Source organism: Alexandromys fortis, unplaced genomic scaffold (assembly GCF_014885135.2).
Source record: "Alexandromys fortis isolate MF-2015 unplaced genomic scaffold, M_Fortis_MF-2015_v1.1 scaffold_271, whole genome shotgun sequence".
Classification (NCBI taxonomy): domain Eukaryota; kingdom Metazoa; phylum Chordata; class Mammalia; order Rodentia; family Cricetidae; genus Alexandromys; species Alexandromys fortis.
This window is the reverse complement of record NW_026068156.1, coordinates 471,437-495,054: the sequence shown is the minus strand read 5'-3', so window position 1 is coordinate 495,054 and position 23,618 is coordinate 471,437. Positions and strand designations below refer to the sequence as shown.

The following is a 23,618-nucleotide window of genomic DNA, read 5'->3' as shown; positions in this document are numbered from 1 at the left end:
CCCAAATAAAGGCCCCGGCTGCTTCCAAAGGGGTAATAGTTTATTGGGGGTTAGGAACAATAGTTGGTCAAAGGTCATCAGTGCAGTTCTGCCCTCCCTTCCGGGATGGCAAGTCAGTCCAGTGTGTGGGCCTTGGAGCCAAGGGGGAAGGGCCCAGGGAGTGTCACAGTATAGCAGCAGGAATAGGGGTGTGAGCTCCCCCTCAGGCCCACCCTCATCCTGGTCCAGAAACAGGGGTCCCCTGTCAAGGTCCTCAGGCATCTGCTACCGAGCTGGGGGTCTCCTGAGGCAGGAAGCGTCGCTGCCGGAGCATGGACTTCTCCTCCTCCTGTAGAGACAGGCAACACGTGTTATCCAGACAGGGTGAATGCCACCCACTTTGTGGCATCTACATGACAGTCACAAATAAAACTACCCAACCCTCATCACTCAAAACCAGTTTCTTGCTTGATAAATGTCACCTCAGAGACAACCAGCTTGTGTATCATGACACACTGCCTATCCCAGGGACACTAACACTCTCTGATGGTTAATTTTATTTGTCGACTTGACACAATCTGGAATACCCTGGGAATGGAGAGTCTCAATAAGGAAGTATCTAAACTAAGTTGTTGTGGGAAGAGGTGCCTACTGTAGGTGGTACCATTCCCTAGTCAGGGCTATCCAGTGGGGAAGTGAGCCGAGTGCAAGCATGCATACACCTATTGCTGTCTTCTGACTGTGGACCTAATGTCATCAGCTCTGCTAAGCTCCTGCCTCCTTGTCTCCCCTGCAAAGACTGAATGTAACCTTCAATTGTGCGATAAGTAAACACTTTGGAGAGCATTCTGTCATAGCAACAGACCTGAAACCAATGTGGGTTTAGTTTGTCAGTCCCAAGGCAAGAATCCCTACATCTTCAAACTTGTGCTCTCATGCCACCCAGCACCACCCTCTGATGTGGGATTCTCCTCTGTATGCTGTGAATACCATTGGTTAATAAAGGAACTGCTTTGGGCCTATAGCAGAGCTATAGGGGAACAGAGCTAAGCGGGGTGGGGGGTGGGGCATAAACAATGTTGGGAGGAAGAAGGGCAGAGTCAGAGAGAAGCCATATGGCCTCCTATGGAGACAGACATGCTGAAACTTTACCCGGTAAGCCACAGCCACATGGTGATACACAGATAATGGAAATGGGTTAAATTAATATGTAAGAGTTAGCCAATAAGAAGCTAGAGCTAATGGGCCAAGCAGTGATTTAATCAATATAGTTTCTGTGTGATTATTTCGAGGCTAAGGGGCCAGGGACCAACAAGCCTCCTTACTACAACCTGCCTCCTTACTACAACCCTCCAAGACTTCCATCAGTACTCTCCAATCAGCGGCACATGCGACCTGCTGGGGACTGTCCATTCTTACCACCTCTGAGGCGGTGCTAGGGCTGGCACCCTCTGGGGAGCCCCCTTCATCCCTTGAGCAGTCAGGTCCCGCATCTTCCTCATACTCGGTCAAGCAATCCGATTCCTCCCCTGGGGTGGGAAACGCAGGGTACAGGTAAGGAGACACGGACTCTGGGCTGGTATTTCCAGTCATGCATGCTTCCCATCTCCAGGCCCAGCACCCTCAACTCTCAAGAGCTGCTTCAGCCCTCACCATCAGCACAGCCATCAGAGACGTAGCTTGTTGGAGGCTCAATCCGGGACACAATTTCGGCCAAGTCAGTGAAGCCAGAGCTTGGGAAGGTGAGTATCTGTGGGGGGGGGGGGTGTGAGGCTTTGGAAATAGGGGTGATCTAAGGGGTCTTAAGGGATCAGAGGGGACCCAGAGGTAGTCCCTGAGACTCAGGGATGTACTGGATCATCTGAGGTTTCCAGAATAGAGGGGCTTGGGGTTCTGGAATCTCTGAATAACATTGGCCTCAGCAAAAGCATTGAAAGCTTACATCTGCACGGCGACTTTCATTAAGGTCTGTAGACCGCCGGTCTGTGAGCATTTTCTCAATGACTTCACCTCGGGTCCAGCCTCCAAACACAGCCTTCCCATATTGGTAACCCACATCCTGTAAGACACAAGGAGGCTGGGACTATATCTGATACCATTCCCTGCCCCTGCATCTACACACAGCTTCCTTCAACATGCCTTAAGTGTTTGAGTTCTGGGAGAGCAGACATCTGGATTAAGTCTATCACGGAGAGGCATGTAGCATGCCTGCCCATAGATTTCCAGTTAGTATCCCTGTCAGACATTACCAGTCAACCTCTTCACAGTCTTTCCCACTCAGCCCCATACGGTATTTCAAGTATCAACTCACACCAGATGGCAACGTGCAAAATTATTTTCAAGGTCTGCAAATATGGAGTCTATTTGTGAATAGTGTCATGTCCCACGTCCACGGTAGACATTAGTCCATTACGGTACACCCTTCCAGCCATCACAGAAGTGTATCAGACATTTTAACATGGGGCCTCTGGGAGCAACTACTGATCAATTTCAACTGACGTGAGCTAGGACAGATTTTGCAGGGTCAGTGGTAAACAACATACTGCTACATCTCTCTCTAGACCCATGGCAGACATTACTAACTGATCACTGCTTTCATTCTCCACTCTGGCATTAGAAACCACTCCACAGTGCTTCAGGGAATGTAGCTAACATAGAATACACACAGCCATATCCACATTGCATCTACTGCAGACATTCCCATTCAATCGCCGTTCAGCTTCCCACAGACTCACATAGATCTGGTCAAACTTTCCAAAGTCCATGGTCTTGAAGCAGTCGATGGACGGGCGCAGGTACTCGCAATAGGAGCTAGACTTGACGACTTCCAGCTGCCGCACACACGACACGTATGCCAGGCGGGACTGGATCTCAGCCATGTCTGGAACCTTCACCTTGTGTGCCCAGGGGTTTAGCCGTTTCCACAGCAACCACCAGCCAGACAGACTGTCCCCATAGGTGCTGAGATCTGTCTCATCCTGGCTTCCCACGTCGATGGCAATGACTGTTTTGGCCCCCATGCTGCGGGCAATGTCCGCTGTGGAGCCAAGAGGTCAGCAGCCCAGGGCAGGGATGTCCAACCCAGTCCCACAGATACCACCGCAATATAATACTAGGGTGGGGTGTGTGAGGGTGCATGCAAATGGCATGGTGTCATGCAAACGACATGGACATTTATGCAAATGAAGCCAGGGGGAGAAGATGGTTCCGTGAGTATGGCAGTTATGTCTGTGGCTGTCTGTCTGCATGTCTATCTAATCCAGAGACTGTCTAGCAGGCAATCTCAGACCAAGGAAATCCCTGACTGTCTATTCAGAGTTTGTTTCTGGGTATGCATGTCATCTGCACACGCCTGTGTCTCTTCATACCCCTCTAGCCTGAGAACTTGTTGGAAGCAGTAAGTCTGTCTACTGCCTGCATCTCTGGCTAGGCCTGTCTGAATGCCTGTCAGCAAATGTTCATCTGTGTGTGTGTGTGCTGTGTGCAGGCTGGAGGTCAACACTGAGTGTCTTCCTCTTGGTACCTTAAAAATAAAAAAAGATTAGGCCGGGCAGTGGGGGCACATGCCTTTAATCCCAGCACTTGGAAGGCAGAGACAGGTGGATTTTTTTGAGTCAAGGTCTCCCACTGAACTTGGAACTCACTCATTTCACTAAATTGGCCAGCGAGCAAGCCCTAGGGAAGCCTCCTGTCTGCTTTCACCCCACAGTGCTGGGGTTACGGATGTCCACCACTGCACCCATCTTTTTTGTATGGGTACTGGGACGAAGCTCACGTAATTATGTTTGTATCATCAGCAATCATTTTTCCAGCCCATATGTGTCTGCACATCCAAGTGTGCTGGTCTCCTGTAGGTCTGTTAACACGTGCTCCACGCAAGGGGTTGTGGTCATATTTATATGTCTAGCACACTTAGAGCACTGGCCATTATTAACACGTGCTCCACGTGAGGGTTGTGGCAGTGTTTATGTGTCTAGCACACTTACAGCACAGGACCATGAGAAAATGATTTCAGTCCTGCCCTGAGTTTTACCCTTGTACTATGACAGAAACTGCAGAGAAGAGGTAGATCAAGGGGCATGGCTCTCCCAATAAAAGCTTATTTTAAGCCAGGCTCCTACCTATAACCCTAGCACTTAGAAAGTGGATGTAGGAAGACTATAAGTTCAAGATCATCCTCAGTTATGCGGTAAGTTGGAGGCCAGTTTAGTTTTAACAACAACAACAAGCAGGCCCAGTAAAGTGGCTCAGCAGGTAGGGACATTTACTAAACGATGATGAGCAGAGTCCAACTCCCAGGACCCACCTGATGGAATGAGAAAACTAACTTCTACAAGTTTGTCCTCTGACCACCACATGTGCTGTGGTATGTGTGTGCATGCTCACACACAAATAAATAATATGTAGTTATAAAAAAAATCCTTTATTCATAAAGCCAAGTGCGGGCCCAGAAGCATATTGTGTGCTGTAGCTGGCCAGCTCCTGGTCTATGAGACTGGGGTATACATTTTGAGAGTGATTTTTTTATTTCATTCATTCATTCTTTTTTGTTTATGTTTTTCGAGACAGGATTTCTCTGTATAGCCATGGCTGTCCTGGGAACTCACTCTGTAGACCAGACTGCCCTTGAACTCAGAGATCCACTCAGCCTTCCGAGTGCTGGGATGAAGGGGTATACAACCACCACCCGACCAGAGAGTGGGCTGTTTGTTCAGAGCAGCACACTCATTCACTTCCCATCTGCCCTTGTGAAGTCAGTGGGCATGCTGGGATGTAGCCTGCCTAGTACCGTGTCTGCACAGCACAAAGGAAGCCCTGGGTTCCATCCCTAGCACCATGTAACCTGGGTATGGTAGAGCACATTTGGCATTCCAGCAGCCCAGAGGTGGAGGCAGGAAGATCAGAAGTTCAAGATCATCCTTGACTACCTATCAAGTTTGAGGCCTGTCTAAAAAAAGAAAAAAATTAAGTTGGTGGATATGAAAAATTCTTGCTTGGTCACATAGACACCTTACTCTATCTGCATGTTTATACACACATATTCCATAGAGTGTGCAAGACAGGTGTGAATGAATATACGGGTCAGTGTGGATAAATTACATCTCAAGCATGTTTATTCATATATGTGCATGTGTTCTACCTATGTAAGCACCTGAGAGAGCAGGCGTGTGTGGGGAGCTGGTGTGCATATGTAGAAGTGCATTCTATACATATTTGCACGTGGAACTGTGCACCAGTCCTTGTTCCTCATGGGCACACCTCTCTGTGTCCACTGTGATACCTGAGGATGGAGAGGCACTTCATTTGTCTATTTGTTTACACACAGGCTTGTCTGGAACTTGCTTTGTAGGTGAAAATGGCCTCTGATTCCTGATGCTCCTGAGTCCTGGGAAGACAGGTGTGCAGCATCACGCCTGGTTTGTGTGAGCAGGGGGTAGAATGTAGAGTTTTCCTCACACTAGGTAAGTTCTCTACCAACTGAGCTATAGCCCACCTTTAACAATATATACATATATAGAGAGTGGGTCTCATGTAGCCCAGGATGGCCTCAAATTCACTATACAGCTAAGGATGGCCTTGAATTTCTTTTTTCTTTTTTCCTTTTTGTTTTATTTTGTTTGTTTGTTTTTCCAGACAGGGTTTTTCTGTCTAGCCCTGGTTTTCCTGGAACTTGCTTTGTAGATCAGGCTGGACTCAAACTTAAGAGATTCACCTGCCTCTGCCTTCTTAGTGTGTCACCGTTGCTAGGTGGGCTTGAACTTCTATCATCCTGCCTCCACCTTCCAAGTGCTGGGATCACAGGTGTGTTCTAACATGCCTGATGTGTGTATTTTTCAAGTGTTCATGTTCCTGCCCACATACACTCACCTATCTGTTTGTATGTATGAATATACACATGCATGTGTGTCAGTCTGCATTTCTGAGCAGGCTGTGTGTCCTCCTGAGCTTGTCCATCCACAGGTCTCAGCCCCTTCAAGCCCGCATGTGCAGGAGTCAGCATGGGCATGTGCCTGGTGACAAACATCCATGCAGATGTGAGTGGGCAGCCACTTGCCTGGCAGGTTGTTGATGTAGCCACCGTCCATGAGCAGGTGCCCATCCTTCGGGTCGCACAGCGGGGGCAGGTAGCCTGAGAGCGTCATGCTGGCACGCACATACCGCCACAGGGAGCCTGCCCGGTGGGATACACAGACACAGACACGCACAGACACGCTCAGACACACTTGGAGGCCCGGCCAGCCCGTGGGCTCGCTGACCTGGAACGTTGTTAACGTAACACCCGTCCACCAGCAGGTGACCGTCCTTGGGGTCGCACAGCGGGGGCAGGTAGGGGCAGTAGGAGGCACTGGCCCGGACGTAACGCCACACGCAGCCTGTGGGGGATGGCGGGAAGGGGTGAGGTGCCCGACAAATCTCCCAGCTCCCCACCCCTGGAAATGGACATACCTGGGGCCTTTGGGACATTAGTGGGTGATGGTTAGTGGTCGTGGACAGGCCCAGGTGGACGGTCACTTGTGTTAACAACGTCTCAGATGCTCAGCTGCCCCTCCCCTACAGCCCACCCACACACAGCTGGCCAGCATGGTTGTAGCAGGGCCAGGCAGGATGGCACCCACCATCTTTGTGGACACGCATGGCTGAGGCAGTGATGTCTGTGGTCACATTGAAGTAAGGCAGCCAGAGGTCCTGGGAAGGGGCAAAAACAGGTAGAAGCGGGTAGAAAACCCATGGGAAGAGACACGCAGGGCCAGGTGTGGGGGATGGACATACCTCAATCTGCTTATCCTGGAAAACACGGTGGATACTTCGATTAAAGGCCGAGCCAGTAAACATGGAAGTGACAGGATAGGTGAGGTCCAGTACGGGCTCCAGTACAGAAGTCATGCTCTATGGGTCAAATGGTCAGAACGACTTGCTTAGAATCACAGAGACATTACTGCTCAGGAAGAGTCAGGTACACACAGGGATTATGAGTGTTACTTGGTACCATGATGGCTCTAGCTGGAGTATGGGATTAGAGTCATTAGCTAAGAAGTCACGGAAGGGTCATCCGAGGTCCCAGTGATGTTTCTGAAAGACTCTAGCCAGAATCTCCAGAGCACGGAAACCTGCCCACACTACCAGATCAGGCTATGGCATCATCACAGGTCTCCCGGCCCTCTGGGCACCGAAACCCCATCTCCTTATACCCATAAAACACACCTTGGCCCATTCCCGGGCTCGTTGTTTAGTACGGCTGGCACTGCGTTCCTCCGCATACAGGGCTCCGATGAATGAGCCGATAGATGTGCCACCCACAAGGTCGACTGGTACCCCTGCCTCCTCTAATGCCTTCAGCACCCCAATATGTGAGCAGCCTCTGCAGAATGGAGGGAACCCAGTGACAGACTGGGGATCTGCTAGGACCTGTCCTGAGGAATTCTGCTCCCACTTCCCGTCCTGGCAAAGAAAACTATGACCAGCTACCAGGCTATGGGGTCTCTCCCAGGTAATAAGCTCCACCCACTGGGATTCCTGGCCCTGCCCCTTAGGATTCCCCAGTAAGGAAGCTATGTTTTTGAACAGGACCTTACCTGGCTCCGCCCCCACCCAGCACCAGGGCAATAGTGTTTCCTGTGAGCACCCTTGCTAAGCGGGAGAAGTCGCTGTGGCGGTCTGCACGCCTGGAGAAAACCTTCTCATACAGCTCATGCTGGGATCCGAGAAAGAATAACCATGCATTAGACTTGGGTAACAGTGACCAGGTCTAGGGGATCACTCAGGCACGTGCTGATCTTTGCTATCTATCCCTTTGGTCCAGACTCTGTCTTAGCTCCCTAAGTCCTGCTTCTAGACTGAGGAGGGTGTACCTCCTAGGGCCCTCTCAAGGCCCTGCCCACGCCCTTACCCTGCCAGAGCCCTGGTCAGTTATGAAGCATGCTGCACACCTTCAACCTTAGGCAGATGAGACCTGGCCCCAAACTTTACCCATAAGCAGAAGAGGGCATGACATCAAGCTAGCCCACAGGTGAAGGGCTGTGTCCCCAAACCTCAACCCAAAGCAGCACAAGGTGTATGTACCATTACGGGCCCTTCTCCAAGCCATGCCCAAACCTCAATCCCAAATAGAGAGCAGTTACCCTCAAGTTCTAGCCCCGCTGGAAAGGGAAGTAGCCCCCAAACTATACCTGCAATAAGAAGGTGTACTTCCTAAGGCTCTTATTCACACCACTCCCAAGCCCCACCCCTTTTTCAGGTTCCAGCCCTCACCAGTTTAGCTGGGCTTCGGCGTGAGAAGAGGCGGCGAGGGCAGCGCAGGTGCAGGTGCCCCGAGCACCAGCTGCGCATGTTGAGCCACTCCACTGTGCGCGTGGGACCCGGACCTTCCTCCCGGTGCAGCAAAACCAACTGCTTCAAGGCACGCACGGCAGTGTTCTCCAGCATCTGCTCCAGCTGTGGAAGACAGAGACAAGTGGAGGTCGTGGATTCCTTCTCTACCCTTGCTTGTAAACTCAGTTCCCGCACAGAACAAAACTGCGAGAATGTACATGGACTTATACAGGCCCAGAAGGGAAAGGGACGAGATCCTGAGGGAAGGACTGGGGGGTAGGGGAATGTGTATTACTATACATAGTTGCCAGACCTGACCAACGGTGGGTTCCTGGTCACCCAGGCCCACAATGAGGATGCAGTCGGCCTGGCGCAGACAACGCACAGTCCAGGGAGTCAGTGATGTGTCAGTTTGGTAGAGCACAATGCGATGGGCATCTTCCTGCTGGGCCAGCCACCCTGACAGCCGGAATTCTTGAATGCTGGGATAAGATGAGTGAGTGTCAGCTAGGAGCTGGCCTGGGGACTCGCAGCCTCTCCCAATAAACAGATAGTGTAACCCTACTGCTGGGAAGAGTCAGATAACCCAAGGTCCCAGCTAAAATGGGGGTGGGAGTGTCAAAATCGGGACTCAGATGTTGCAAGGGCTTCCGCATGTTTATTTTCACATATTTGTTTTGCATTACTTTGCTATGTGACATCATCTACAAAAATGCCAAAAACCATGTAATCAAGTTACACATAATAATAATAATAAACCACTCATAATTAAGTATGCTTTGAGCCCCACTATAGCTATGAGAGCTGCATATGGCCCCTGGGTTTCTGGTTGGACACCCTGCTACAAAGAGGTATTTGCCCACATCATCTCCCTACTGATGCCACAGATGGGACACCTTGTTCATAAGCCCAGCATTCCAGCCCCATCAGGAAGGATCTCCAATATATGCCTTCCACCCTTCTAGCCCCACTCCCCAGACCCCACACACCTATCCAGTGCTGAAGCCCCCAGGCGTGCCCGAATGATGTCGCTGTTAAGGAGGAGCGTGGGACCTAGTGGTAGTTGAGGAATGGAAATCAGGAACCCAGTTCAACACTTGGGAGGCCTCTCCTAGAACAGACACTTGTCACCCATCGCTGTGGCTCAGGATCTTCTCCCATCCCTCTTACCACCCACTCACCAACCAGGGTACATCACTGACTAGGGATGACGGGTGCATATACTGGACACACTTCCCACTCACCAATAGCCTGCAAAGCATGCTGCAGTTCCAGAGTAAAGGCCATCATGGGCACCTCAGCACACACGGGGAGGATGGCTACAGTGGACAGATTGCTGGCTGGGTTGGTCAGTTCTGAGTGTTGTGGAACACTGAGCCCAGAGCCTGTTGAAACACCAATAGCAGACTGGCTGAGCAACTCTGTTTGAAGCAGTAGATGTCTTCTCCCCTCCATTCTGTCCCTACTTCCTTATCTGCCTTCTCCATCTCCTTTTCCACCCCCCAGCTCCTCTACTTCCTTTTCATCCTCCACCCTCTCTTCTACCCCTCCTACCTTATCTCCCTTCTCCATCTCCTTCCCTACCTCCCCTCCACCTCCCCTACTTCCTCCTCTACATCTGCTCTTTGTCCCCTGCCTATGGCCCTCACTGCTCCCAGCTATGATAATGTCACACTGAGGCCATGGCTGTGTCTATCCTTGGGTGTTTCTTGTTAAGACGTGGCTAGCACCCTTCACTTTTGATCTTAATCTCAGTGAGACCCGTTATGCAGTTCTGTTGTTGCTATTATTTTTTTTTCTGAGACATGGTCTCATGAAGCTGAGAATGACCCAGAAATCTGGCCTCCTGCATCCAACCCCCAAGAGCTGGGATAACAGACATGTGCTATTATACCCAGTTACCCATTATGCAATGTTAGAACCATTCAGACTCATTCCACTCTGACTTGGGCTACTGTGTCCCAACATCAAGCTAGACAAGAATCTACTTCTGACTCAGCAGTCACTTCCCAGCTTCTCAGCTAACAGCCTAGATGCAGATGTCACTCTCAGCTCCTGCCCAGGCCCCGCTTCATACGTCACCTCCTGGTTGGTTCTTCTCTCCCATAGGTCACACTTAATGAGCTCAAATACTTTCCAAGGCCCCTGATCCCATCTTTCCCTCTCAAGTTACTCCTTGCAGTGGCTTAAAAGCACCAACCCTGGCTTGGGACTACTGGTCAGGTGGAGTGTTTGGCTTAGCATGAGCAACACTCGAGTTCCAGCCACATCACATAAACCAGATGTGGGAGCCTATGTCTGTTATCTAAGCACTCAGGAGGTGGAGGCAAGAGCATCATAAATTCAAGGTTATCCTTGTCTATATAGTGAGTTCAAGCCCAGCCTGGGCAACATGAGACCCTGTCTCGAAACAGAACAAACAAAACAAACAAGAACCCCAAACCACCAAACCTTGTGTGGACCTACCTCTTTCTCACATCTAGCTCTAGGTCAACTGTCAAGGTTCAGCCCATAGGCCTCAAAAGTCCCTTGTCCACCCCTCTTTCTCTCTCGCTTTCTGCCTGCAGCCCTGTTAATTGCCTAGTTTCCTTCTCTGTACTTACCACCTCCTGTCACTGGGATCTTTATGAGTTTTTTAAATTATGCCTTTCGTACCTACATGACCTTGACCTTTATTTCTTGAATGTCAATGTTCATGGGGAAAGGTCAGCAAAAATGTAGACCCTCAGGCCCATTCAGTGGCATGGCTTAAACAGACTGCTCTGTGATCTATTCTAGCTCACAGAAACCACACTCCAGTATATAGAACCACACTTCCTAGCAGGTCAGTTTAACTTCAAAAGTCACTTACCAATGTGCACTAGTGCCATGTGCCACAAGCTCTCTTGTTATTATATTCTGATTCTTTCCCAAGATGCTCAGACTGCATTCTGTTGGGACCAGGAACCAACCTCCCTGCTGAAGATTCCACCCCTCGGACCTAAGAGATGGCTAGCAGGTTGCCTCCAAGTCTGACTGCCTGAGTTGATGCCCCGGACCCATACAGTAGAAGCTAGAAAACTGATTCCTCTGACCCTCACACATGTTCGGACACACACACACACACACACACACACACACACACACACACGATATATAAGTGTAATAAAAGTGTTGCCCTTATTCAAAAAAGAACTTGCCCACTAGCACACTTTAGACCATTCAGCCAACAAGCTGCCTGGAAACAAGAGCTATATATAGAGCACACGGTGATAAGGGCAGCCCCCCACTGGGACAACTGCCAGTCTCAATCCTCCTCCAGCAAGATTTACAGTCAAATGTGCTTTCCTATCTTGCTGTTTTATAGAATGCTTGGGGCACAGCAGTCTAAATCCTCCACTATGCCCCGAGGCTGGCAAACTCACCTGGAAAGGGTCCTTGCAACTGCTGCAGATTGCCTAGAATTTTCTGGCTCAGCAGATGAATAAGGCGGGTCACAACCTGAGGCAGGGGGTTGGGGGAGGGTGAGAATTGTGTTCAGTGAGACAGAAGGGCCCCCACCTTAGCTTCCTTCACCTGGGAGGCTAGAAATCCTGTTACTCGGTCTGCACCCTGATTAGGGCAGCAAGGCACAGGGAGGCCCTGCTCCCTGTCCTTCACCTCCCCAACTAGATGTACCTGTGGGTACCGACGTTTGATGTGGCCCAAGGTGCCCTCCGGGAGCTTGGCCAGCTCGGTGTCTCGCACGGCGTGCACAGTGGTGGCTCGTGGCTGCCGGGTCAGAGCCTCCACCTGGGAAACAAAATATGAATTTACCATAGGTGATAATGGGACCTGAAGAGATATACTGAGGGTGGAGTCCAGACTCCTCCCCCACCAGGACTGATTGCTTTCGACTCGCAAGAGCCAGGAAAGCGGCTTGGGTCGGGACTGAAGTTGGGCACGCAGTCTCCACTTCCATCAGATTACCCGGATGATGAGCATGGAGGTGAAGGGCTGGCTATGCTAGGAGAGAGATGGGAGCTGCCCTTACCACACCAATGAGATCCCCGCGGCCATACTCCCCCACTAGCTCCTTCTTGCCGCTGCCTCGTTGGATGACGCTGCGGAGACGCCCATTGAGTACAATGTACGTGCAATCTGAGCGGTCGCCCTGCCTAGGGTGGATGAAAAGTGGAGAGTCAGGGAAAATTGTAGGTAGGGTCTGAACAGTGAGGTGGGATCAGGGTGGTACCTGTAGAGTGCACGACCGGCCTCCACAGCAGTCCAGTCGATGGCAAAGTCCATCTGGCGCACAAAGGGGGACATCCTCGCAGCCACTGTGTGCGCTGCGCTCAGCACCACACTGGGCTGTGCACGCATGATCCTGCAAGCAAAAAGAAGGGATTGTGGAACCAGGCATTCTTAGAACACATTAAAAGGAATGAAGAAAACGGGTGTCGGCTTGGGAATGAAACAGGAAGGACTCGAACCTGCCCTAGGTGGTGTTGGGAGGTGCTATATAGGGGATCTTTCTTGCCCTTCTAGAAATGGGGTAGGGGGGTACTGTCCTGGTCTCTCCCTCCTCTCTTGGAAAAAATAATTGGACTGCGGTCATCCGGGTGCCATGCCCACCCCAATCCCAGTCTTACTCATAGAAGTCAGATTTGGAGATCCGCAGGAAGGTACAATCTCTCTGGGCACGCAGTGTGAAGATGAGAGGTTCCCCAGTGAGCACAGCCAGCTGCCCCACCAGCTCTCCTGGCTGTGCCACAAACAGGCACACTTCCTCAGCCTTGTCAATCATGCGTTGGTACACGTGCAGGCAGCCCCAGAGCACGAAGTGCAGGCTCACATCCTGTTAGGACAGAGGTTGGGCCATGATGTGAGCCAGCCACAGCCCCTCTCCCCTAAACTCAGGTAGTACGCCTCACAGGAAAGCTTAAAGAAGAAAAGGCTGGAATAGAGCTCCTGTGGTAAATTAAAGGACTGGTCTAGCACACAGGAAGCCCTGGCTTCCATTCCCAGGGCCACATACACAGACATGGTGGTGCACACCTACAATCCCAGCACTACGGAAGCTGAGACAGAAATGTGTCAGGAGGAAGGAGGGGTCAAGATCACCCTTGACTACAGAGCAAGTCTGGGACCACCCTGGGCTGAGACCTGTCTCAACAACACAAGTAAAAGAAAAAAGAGCAAGCAAGCCAAGAGTAGTGTCTTACCTACAATTCTAGCTAGGGCTGTTACTCAGAGAAACCCTACCTTGAAACACAACCACACACACAAATATTCACTGGGCTGGAGAGATGGCTCAGTGGTTAAAAGCACTGCCTGCTCTCCCAAAGGTCCTGAGTTCAATTCCCAGCAACCACATCATGGTTCAGAAGCATCTATAATAAGATCTGGTGTCCTCTTCAGGGATATATGCAGGCAGAACACTATATATAATAAACAAATAAAGATTTACTTTTAAAAAAGACCTTTTAAAAATAGGCAAACCATATGTAGTATGAACTACTACTATTCAAAAATGGGATCCCCCTTGAAAAGATCCTCTTTGGGGTATTTGCACTGGCTCAGAGTAAAGACACTTGCTCCCAAACTCGACATCCAAGTTCAATTCATGGGCCCCACATATGGAAGGAGAGAACTGACTTTGAAAGGCTGTCCTCTGACCAATACATGTATGTTGTGGCACACATGCCCACATATATACTCACATACAAAAAAAAGAGGATTAAAAAAAACTTTAAAGCGATAGGCCCCCTTTGCGCCCGTGTATCTACTCCATTTGCTCCCCAACTGCTTGTTTCCTCCACGGAGCATGTTCCTTTCCAAGGTATTTTAAAGCATTTGTCTTTTTTCACACCCCCCTCCCCCACACAAAAGTGCTAGGGATCAAACAGGTCTTCATCCAGGTGTAGTGCTGAGGTCAGCACTCAGGAGGCACAGGCAAAGGGGGCTCCAGTTCAGGGGCCCCTGGACTATACAGTGACTATACAGGCTGGTCTGAGCTACTTGAGACCTCAGAGGAAAAAAAAACAAAACAAACCATGGGCAGGCAAGATATCTCAGCTGTAAATGTGCTTGTTGCCAAGACTGACAACTTGAGTTCAGTTCCAGGTCTCATATGGTGTAGGAAAGAACAGGCTCTCCCAAGCTGTCCTCTGACGGTCACACGTGCACCTTTCATGTACACACATGTGCGCACTCACATACAAACACACTAACACACACATACAAACACACACAAATAAATAAATGTAATAAAAAAAGAAAAAGACGATACTGGGCGTTCAAAAGCGAGGCGGTGACCCTAGGCCTTTTGCACAACTTGCTCCCTATCTAGACTGGCCTTTCCTCCACCCAACTCGTTGCCCCACCCTTCCTCCTTTGCTGGTGGTCACCTCCTTAGAGGCACTGCCCTGCTTAAGCCAGTCTTTGTAGTGTCAAGAATGTGACCTTTGTAGCTCTAACCCTCTGAGTTTACAAGGATTTATATGCTCCTCTGCGTGATGTCCATCAGAACTGCTGACTCACCAAAGGCATACAGATTTTTTTTTTTGCCACCTGTCTAGCAAGCAGGACAGGTCCCAGACATGGCAAAGGCTCAGTAAATGGATGTTTCTCTCTTTTGTGGTTAGCCTGACCAGTCAGACACATCCTACCCCACCCCTTTAGAAAAGAGGAATTGAAACCACCTAGAGACGGGAAGATCTTTCTCTGTCCAACACACCAACCTGTCTGATGCCATGCATATATGCTAGGACCTATTTCCAGGTAGTGTTTGGATTACATACAGGCATTATTAAGATCATGCTATTGGGAGTGTGTGTGTACACACAGGCATATGTGAGCATATGAAAGCCAGAGGGGGCAGGTTCAGGTGTTGTTCTGATGTGGGACTCCCCCCTCTGTATGCTGTGAATGTGTTTTGTTACCATTGGTTAATAAAGAATCTGCTTTGGGCCTATGGCGGGAATTCCAAGCAGAGATAGAGGAGAAAATAAGGTGGAGTCATGGAGACACCATGTAGCTGCCGAAGGAGACAGATGCCGCAAAACCTTACTGGTAAACCATAAGCCTCATGGTAAAATATAAAATAACAAGAATGGGACTAATTTAAGATGTAAGAGTTATTTAACAAGAAGCCTAAGCTATTGACCAAGCAGTGTTATAATTAATATAGTTTCTGTGTGATTATTTATGGTCTGGGCAGTCGGGAATGAACAAGCAATCTCTTACTATATTGTTCCTTAGGTGCTGTCCATCTTTCTGCTGTGATTTGAGTGCTGGAATTAAAGGCGTGCGCTACCACTGCCCAGTACCTCAGTGGTTTTTTAAGACAGGGTTTCTCTGTCTCTGTGTAGCCCTGGCTATCCTAGAACTTGCTCTGTAGACCAGGCTGGTCTCACCAAGACCCACCTGCCTCTGCCTGCAAGTGCTGGGATTAAAGGAGCTTGCCACCAACACTGAGAAGATTAGGAAAATTTTAGTGCAGGAATTCTCAAGGCCGTGAGCATGCTACTGAATTCACTCAGAATTCCTAAGAAAGGAAAAAAGAGCATTTCTCAAAACGTGTTTCACCAGATCCCTCCTTATAATATGGGCTGAGTATCCCTTATTCATAGTGCTTGGGACTAGAAGTGTTTGGTATTTTGGAATTCTACCACCTGGATTTTGGGATATTTGCAGAAGTAGAATGAGGTATCTTAAAAATAAAAAAACCGACAATAACAAAATGATACAGATCTAAACAGGTGTCACTTCTGTCTGATGTACATTCTACATGCACAACCTAAGTCTAATTCTTTTTAGGTTCATTTTTTTTTTCAATTGTTTTTTGAGAAAGGGTGTCTGTGTAGCTTTGGAGCCTGTCCTGAAACTCCACTCTGTAGACCAGGCTGGCCTCGAACTCACAGAGATCTGCCTACCTCTGCCTTCCCAGTCCTGGGATTACAGGCAAATACCACGACACTACAGCCTGCATTCTAATGTGGGAATGTGGGGTCTGGAGATCACACTCATGTCCTTGTGCTTGCAGAGCACACACCGTACCAGCTAAGCCACCCTTCCATGCCTCTAAGAGGTAATTTTTTATTGCTTCTTATTTGACTGTAATCTGTCCCAGGTCAGGAGTGGACTTCAATATTTATATCATGTTGGCACAAGCTTTTAGATTTGGGAGCACTGTGGATTTTATGCCTTAGAGATGGTGCAGAGAACTCACGTGGGAAGATGCTTGGTACAGCAGTGTTTTTCAGCGTTGACACTATTGATACTTTAGTCTGGATGACTCCTTGCACTGCCTGGGGATTCTAGTATCCTGGTCTGGGGGGCATACACACACTTCCCAAGTCATAACAATCAACAATTGTGACAGTTGGGTGGGTGGGAGGCACTAGCAAGATGGCCTAGTAGCTAAGAATGCATATTGCTATTGTAGAGGACCCATGTTTGCAGTACAACCACAACTGCCCATAACTCTAGCTCCAAGGGCTCTGATGCCTCTGGACTCCACAGGCACCTGTACTCACATGCAAATACCAACATATATAATTTTAAAAAGTAAAAAAAAAAATGACATAAGGTTTGGTGTGGTTTGAAAGAAAATGAACCCCAAAGGGAGTGGTACTATTGGGAGGGTATGGTCTTGTTGGAGTAGGTGTGGCCTTGTTGGAGGAAGTGTGTCACTGTAGGGGTGGGCTATGTGGTCTCCTATGCCCAGTGACACAGTTCACTTCCTGATGCCTGTGGATCAAAATGCAGAACTCTCAGCTCCTTCTCCAGCACCATGTCTGCCTGCATGCTGCCATGATGATAATGGACTAAATCTCTGAAACTGTAAGCCACCTTTTCCTTTAGAAGAGTTGCTGTGGTCATGGTGTCTATTCACAGCAATAGAAATCCTGTATAGTAGGACAGGTAGATCATGCTGGCCTCACACTCATAGAAATCCACCCGCTTTTGCCTCCCGAGTGCTGAACTAAAGGTATGTACCACTAACACCCAGTTAAAATAAATATACCTATTTTTAAAATGCTGGAGTCGGAGAAGGGTGGCTTAGTGGAAGAGCACTTGCTTAGAGCATGTGCAAAGACCCTGAGTTACATATCTATCACACACACACACACACACTTTTCTTTTCTTCTTCTTCCTTTTTTTTAAATGTTATTTTATTTTTTATTTCTTGAGATAGGGTTTCTTTTTTTTTTAATATTTATTTATTATGTATACAATATTCTGTCTGTGTGTATGTCTGCAAGCCAGAAGAGGGCACCAGATCTCATTACAGATGGTTGTGAGCCACCATGTGGTTGCTGGGAATTGAACTCAGAACCTTTGGAAGAGCAGGCAATGCTCTTAACCGCTGAGCCATCTCTCCAGCCCCGAGATAGGGTTTCTGTGTGGACAGTCCTGGCTGTCCTAGAACTTGCTTTGTAGACCAGGCTGGCTTCGAACTCACTGAGATCTGCCCCTGCCTCTGCCTCCCAAGTGCTAGGATTAGCACTGAGAGCTAGAGAATACGTGAGTAGGTTAAGAGTACTGGCTGCTCTTGCAGAAGACCTGGGTTCAGTTCTCAACACCCATACTAAGAAGCTCACAACCATCTACAACTCTAGATCCAGGGGCTCTAATGCCCTCCTCTGGCCTTCACTGGCACTGCACACAAATGGTGTGTATACATACACACAGGCAAAACACTCACACACATAAAAATAAATAAAGCTAACTAGGAGGTGGTGGCACACACCTTTAATCCCAGCACTTGGGAGGCAGAGATGATTGGCTCTCTGAGTTTGAGTCCAGCCTGGTCTACAGAGTGAGTTCTAGGATGGCTAAGGCTACACAGAGAAACCCTATCTCAAAAAAAAAAAAAAGAAATAAACAAATCCTTTTTTAAAAAGCACTGGTGTGAAATGTTAGAGATAGGCAGAACATCACAGCCATTCCCAACAAAGCCAAGAAGACAAGCAGAGCAAAGCCTCCTGCAGGGGCTACAGACTATAGTCAGGCCTTTCCGCAGGCCAGGACTGGGTTCAACTCAAGCATCTTCCTGATCAGCAAGGCCTTGGAGTGGGGCGGGGCTGTGACTTAACTTCCTCAGCTCATCCACCTGGGGTCACACTAGACTAACATCAGCCTCATCTGACTTCCTCTCCTGAAAGGTGCCTGCACCTGCTACGAGCAGCCAAGGGGATAGTAGAACACCCCCATCACGTGACAGAACACTCCACCTGAACCCCCACCTCTATTCCATGTTCTCAGTGCCTCTATCCCACTGCTGGCTTCAACCATCACTAGAGACACACTGAGCTACAAGCCGCTGCAAAGCTTTTCCTGGGCCATGGCCTTTGGATCGATGCAAGGAGCTGATGGGCTCTGCTTATTATCTCCACGCCCACAGACTGAGGAAGCCGAGGACTTTCTAGGGTCTTTGCCTAGAGTCACACAAGGAATTGGAGACAAAGTGTATTTCAACTCAGGAGTTGGGAACTGGCTCAGCTGTTAAAACACTTGCTGCTAAAGTGTGACAGTTCAGATCCCCAGAACCTACATAAATGTCAGGTTACGGTATGGCAGACCACCTATAATTCCAGTCTCAGGAGGAGACTGGATCCCCAACACAGCTAGCCAGAGACTTGGTGTATTGGTAAACTCTAGGTTGGGATGAGAGATGCTGATGGAGGATAATTCCTGACATCAACCATGAACCTGTAAATTCATGCATCCATGTGTACATGCATGTATTCATACATGCATCCACACAAATGAAAAAAGTATGCATATGTATATACACACACAAAAAGAAAAAAACACAAAGGGGAAGTAGATTTCAAGTCTCAACCATTCACCCCAGATTCTCATCTCCACATCTGAATATAAGATCCTAGTTTCACAGCTTCTTCCCTTGGTGAGCCTCAGATTCTCCACACAGAGGAGGGTAGCACAGGCGCTGTCACACCCTGATGTTATCAGGAGGCTCTAAAACAGCGCCTCAGGCTTGCACAGGAGCCACTCCACAAGCGTCTGAATGGATGGAGGCAGAAGACACAATGCAGACAGAGTCGGGGTGTTGCAGCAAAGCACTTGCCTAGCATTGTAAAGTGCTGGGCTCAATCCCCAGTGCCAAAATGACTATAAGTAATAGCAATAATTATGAAGAACGAAAGACCAACCTAGCTCCACGCCAACGACCACAACCACAGCAGACACAATTGATGACTGAACCCTTCCTCTGCATCCTTCTCAACACAGGTGAGAATGTATGGCCTCTGGATCAATTTTACATACACACAAACACACATACTTCTTGGAGTTTAGAGACCAGGTCTTATGTAGCTCAGACTAAGTTTGAGCTCATGTAGTTGAGGGTGACCCTGAACTTCTGATTCCCTTGCCTCTACCCTCCTGAGTAGTAGGATTACAAGCATGTTTGTTTATGCCAGTTTATGTTGTGCTGGGGGTGAAACCCAAACTTCACGCATGTGAGGAGAGCACTCTACCAATCTGAGTCCTATTCCCAGCCCTATTCCTGCCATTTAATGAGCACCTATCCTATCAGGCAGGCACCAAGGCTGGAAGGGAACAGAACATGGAGGTGCATCACAGAATCAAGAAGGCCTCAAGAGGAGAGAGCTAGAGGTTGGGAATACCAGGAGGAAAAGTTCAGGCACTAAGGGTGAAGGTTTGGTAGATCAATGGGACTTGAAGTGAAAGTAGAGGGTGGAGACCATACAACCCAAGGATAGGTTATACATGATGACACACACCCTAAATCTCAGCAGTCAGGGGGAAGAGGCAGATCTCTGTGAGTTTGAGGCCAGCCTGGTCTACACAGAGATCCAGGCCAGCCATGGCTACACAGTGAGATACGGTCTCAAAACAGCACAACACAGCCTCCTAGCATAAGAGGCTAAAAACTTCAGGTATAAGAAGTTGAACTCCGGAGAAGAAGAACAGCAATCACTACTTAAAGGTCAGGGATCAGAGGTCAGAGGAAGAGGTCTAGTAACACAGGTCAGATGTCAGCCTTACCTGGTCCCCCTGGCGGGCTATGATGGTGCCAGCTTTGGCGTGATGGAGCAAGACTCTGCTGTTCAGTAGAGAGGGGTCCTGGGAAGGGAGGGGAGTTGAGATGGATCCAGCCAGGCCTTTAACCTGCCTCCCTCATCCCCTGCCTCCCTCCGCTGTCTGCCCACCTCAATCCGCATCAGCTTGGCCAGCTCTCTCTTCGCAGCCTCAAAGATGCTGCTTGTCTGGCGGCCCTGGTAGGGCCCAAAGGGGCAGCCGCCTGTGGCCGACTCATCTTCACAGTAGCTGTATTCGCAGGCACCTGCTGGCTGCTCCCGGAGCTCCTGAGTGGGGGTCTGTGGAAGGCAGGGCTGGGTGACTTCCTGCCGACCTCCCAGTTGACCTTTTCAAGTGACTCACCAAGACTAGAGGTCGGAAAGGGGGGGTGTGGTGAGATGAGAGAAAAGAGAGGGCCTCACCCTAGCGGATGCTGTCTGAGGTCCTCCAGATGCCTCTTCTTGAAGGGAAACAGATATCCGGCCACGTTCATAGGCCATGTCAAAGTCAGAACGAGGCCCGCCTTGTAAGCCTGTGCATGGTGGAGAGGCAAGAAAGCCAATAAAGATGGAGCTGGGGAGGAACTCAACCATGAAGTATCTGCCTAGAATGTGTAAGGTCCTGGGTTCCACCCCCAGGCTCAAAGTAAATAAGTAAACAAATAAGTTAGTGCCTGCAGCTATAAGCTATAACCAATCTTAATTCCACACTAACCCTGCAACCACGGCAGACATGACTAATTGATAACCACACTTGACCTCTGCATCTTTCTTAACACAGTGGGGAGGAGAACGATCCCAGAGCATACTCACCAAAAATAAGCAAGAAAATAGGATCTATATGCCCATTTTGTAGGAAAGAGAACAAAATCAGGACTGACAAGCAGCATGTCCTGGATTCAAATCTAGACCCCTGAGAGTCCTTTCCACACACCCACCCCTTACTTCCCACCACAAGGGCTCCAAACCTGAGATGTCTACTGGCATGGAGATGCAGCGGCTCAGCAGAGGGGCTGAGGGGGCTTCTAGAGATGTGGGCTTCACCGGATCCCCTGGGGAGAAAAATGCTCAGTATCCAGCACTCAGACCCATAGGCCTCAAGCTAGGACTAGAGCGTGAGAAACAGAAGGGGCCTGGGGAGGATGGATTTAAACCTGTAACACTAGGCTCAGTGAGTAAGGGCATCAAGAGTTCTGGTCCCTGGACTCACATGGTAGAAAGGGAGCACTAACTCTGGCAAGCTGTCCTCTGACCTCCACTGCTTGCTACGGCATGTGTGTAACCCCCTACCCCCAAATAAACACATGTAAAAAAAAAAAAAAAGCACACAAAACTGAGGGACCGGAGAGCACAGAGGTGGAGACAGGGCTGAATGGGGTCAAGTCCCTAGCTGCGAAGAGGAGGAAGGAGTCGCTCAGGTACCTGCAGGTCCAGGCAGTGGGGCTCCGGTGGGGTCAGGGGGGCGGCCAGAGGTCTCCTTCGAGGCTTCCTCGGCACCCGAGGTGCTGACTACCCGTTTAGAACCACGAACAGGGCTGGTGCGGGTTGGGAGGCCAGGGCTGGGGAACAGGCGTAGGGGCTGGATCTCCTGGAGTAGGGGAGTAGAGAATAATTTATGTCTGTGTCCCCCCTCATTGTGTCCCCACATCCTCTTGCATCCAACTCACGTGGCTGAAGAGTTCATTTGTCAGACCTAGGTAATTGTGAAGCGCCAGGAAGGTCACTCTCTGCAGCCTCACCATGATGATCTGCAGGGGTAGGGAGCAGGACCAGAAGAGGAGAGCAGTCAGGATCAGCAGCCAGCATCAGCAGCCTCCACGGAGGTCTGCTGCTCAGGAGTGATAAGCAACAAGTCTGCCTATCCACCGCCGCACCGATGCCTGGGATAGGTGGGGTGGGTCCCAGGGTGGGGTGCTCTGCCGCCCACGGAGGAGGTGAAGGGCCAGCTGACCTGCACCACTCGCACCAAGCTCTCAGGGTACTTGGTGAAGACAGCCGAGAAGGCTTCCACTGGGAGTCTCAGTACCGTAGAGTCCCGGGCAGCCCTAGCTGACACAGTCCGCTGGGGATGCTGGTGACCCTGGGAGATGGGTGGAAGAAGAGGTCAGATCTGTGAGACCGCTCACTGTTCCTTGCAGCCTTCCTGGTGCAGGTGACCACGAGCAGCATCGGAGCTGATGAAATGGGGCCTCCTACCTCTCTACCCAGCACAGAACTGTCACTCACGGTGATGACGTCAAGGATGCTCAGAAGGCTGTTGACGCTGTCTCCAGGGACCACTTCCTTCACCACACACTCCTTCCCGTCCTGAGACACAGGGACCACTGATCAGTGCCAGCCTCCTCCTAGTGGTTGTCACTGGACCTCACCTCCGACTCATCCCAGTAATAACCAACCTCCTAACCAGCTGCTGTTTTCTGCCCATCACTCCTTGCCCATTTGTGTGGACCTCCCCAAATGGTCACTCTGTCCTTTGATAATTTTATAGCACTAGAATTAGAACCCAGAGACCCTGCATGTACCGGGCAAGCACTCACCAGCGAGCACTTCCTTGGGGAATTCTAGGTAGCAGCTCTACCGTACCTATTGCCCCTCACCAGGCAAAGGTTCTACCATTGAGCTCCACATGAAGTCATCATTAACCTGATTTCTGACCACACAACTCCAAAAGTAGTGTCTAAGTCCAGGAGAGATGTGCAGTTGCCCACCCTCCCACAGTGGCTCCGAGAGGTTCACTCACAGGCCCTGGCAGGCAGAGCTCCAGTAGCCCATCTTGAACCACATAGATGCTGGCATCTGGCTGACCGGGCCGAAAGACGTAGTCGCCCTGGCCAAGACGCTGGAAAACCATGTGGCGGCAGAGCTCCAGGAAGAGCGGCTTCTCAAAGTGACCCAGCACCCTGTAGAATGGGCAGTGAGAGAGGGACAGAGGGGGTCAAAGCAGCCCCAGGCTGTGCAGGAACCTCAAAGCATCCAGACCCTGATGCTTACCGAACGTTCTTGAGCATGTAGAGCACCTCAGAGGGTAGGTGGGAATTGGCTAGGTCGCCTTCTGTGAGGTCAGCCTCCAGCACTGAAGGTGGGGGCTCCTTCCGCTGTAGGGTGGGAGTCTCCTTCTGGATACGCAAGATCCTGATGGGAGGAAGGGTTGGGTCAGTGGTTCTCAACCGAACACTACAACTCTTTAATACAGTTCCTCATGTTGTGGTGACCCCAATGATAAAATTATTTTCATTGCTACTTCATAACTGTAATTCTGCTACTGTTATGAATTATAATGTAATATCTGTGCTTTCT

General features: G+C 49.8%; 1 protein-coding gene across 17 annotated transcripts in view; it reads right to left on the bottom strand.

Annotated features, from left to right (window-relative positions):
- Window positions 1–22: 22 nt before the first annotated feature.
- The window catches only part of Pnpla6 (patatin like phospholipase domain containing 6), a 29,027-nt gene continuing 5,431 nt past the window's right edge, over window positions 23–23,618 (bottom strand). For 13 of the 17 annotated variants that reach the window (XM_050127351.1, XM_050127353.1, XM_050127356.1 and 10 more), the window contains 29 exons: window positions 23,313–23,453; window positions 23,062–23,221; window positions 22,548–22,628; window positions 22,273–22,401; window positions 21,989–22,069; window positions 21,744–21,909; window positions 21,290–21,373; window positions 20,745–20,854; window positions 20,454–20,621; window positions 20,290–20,367; window positions 12,900–13,105; window positions 12,503–12,634; window positions 12,302–12,425; window positions 11,947–12,060; window positions 11,694–11,769; window positions 9,534–9,674; window positions 9,279–9,342; window positions 8,603–8,771; window positions 8,230–8,412; window positions 7,554–7,672; window positions 7,183–7,339; window positions 6,751–6,867; window positions 6,597–6,666; window positions 6,035–6,151; window positions 2,715–3,016; window positions 1,922–2,038; window positions 1,633–1,729; window positions 1,399–1,508; window positions 23–328 (listed from right to left, as the gene is read on the bottom strand). In XM_050127351.1, the coding sequence (XP_049983308.1) occupies window positions 254–328; window positions 1,399–1,508; window positions 1,633–1,729; window positions 1,922–2,038; window positions 2,715–3,016; window positions 6,035–6,151; window positions 6,597–6,666; window positions 6,751–6,867; window positions 7,183–7,339; window positions 7,554–7,672; window positions 8,230–8,412; window positions 8,603–8,771; window positions 9,279–9,342; window positions 9,534–9,674; window positions 11,694–11,769; window positions 11,947–12,060; window positions 12,302–12,425; window positions 12,503–12,634; window positions 12,900–13,105; window positions 20,290–20,367; window positions 20,454–20,621; window positions 20,745–20,854; window positions 21,290–21,373; window positions 21,744–21,909; window positions 21,989–22,069; window positions 22,273–22,401; window positions 22,548–22,628; window positions 23,062–23,221; window positions 23,313–23,453 (3,688 nt within the window). In that variant the 3' untranslated portion in view covers window positions 23–253. Of the gene's footprint in view, window positions 329–1,398; window positions 1,509–1,632; window positions 1,730–1,921; window positions 2,039–2,714; window positions 3,017–6,034; window positions 6,354–6,596; window positions 6,667–6,750; window positions 6,868–7,182; window positions 7,340–7,553; window positions 7,673–8,229; window positions 8,413–8,602; window positions 8,772–9,278; window positions 9,343–9,533; window positions 9,675–11,693; window positions 11,770–11,946; window positions 12,061–12,301; window positions 12,426–12,502; window positions 12,635–12,899; window positions 13,106–20,289; window positions 20,368–20,453; window positions 20,622–20,744; window positions 20,855–21,289; window positions 21,374–21,743; window positions 21,910–21,988; window positions 22,070–22,272; window positions 22,402–22,547; window positions 22,629–23,061; window positions 23,222–23,312; window positions 23,454–23,618 lie in introns of those variants that run through there. The other 4 variants (XM_050127361.1, XM_050127347.1, XM_050127349.1 and 1 more) reach the window with 2 other exon arrangements.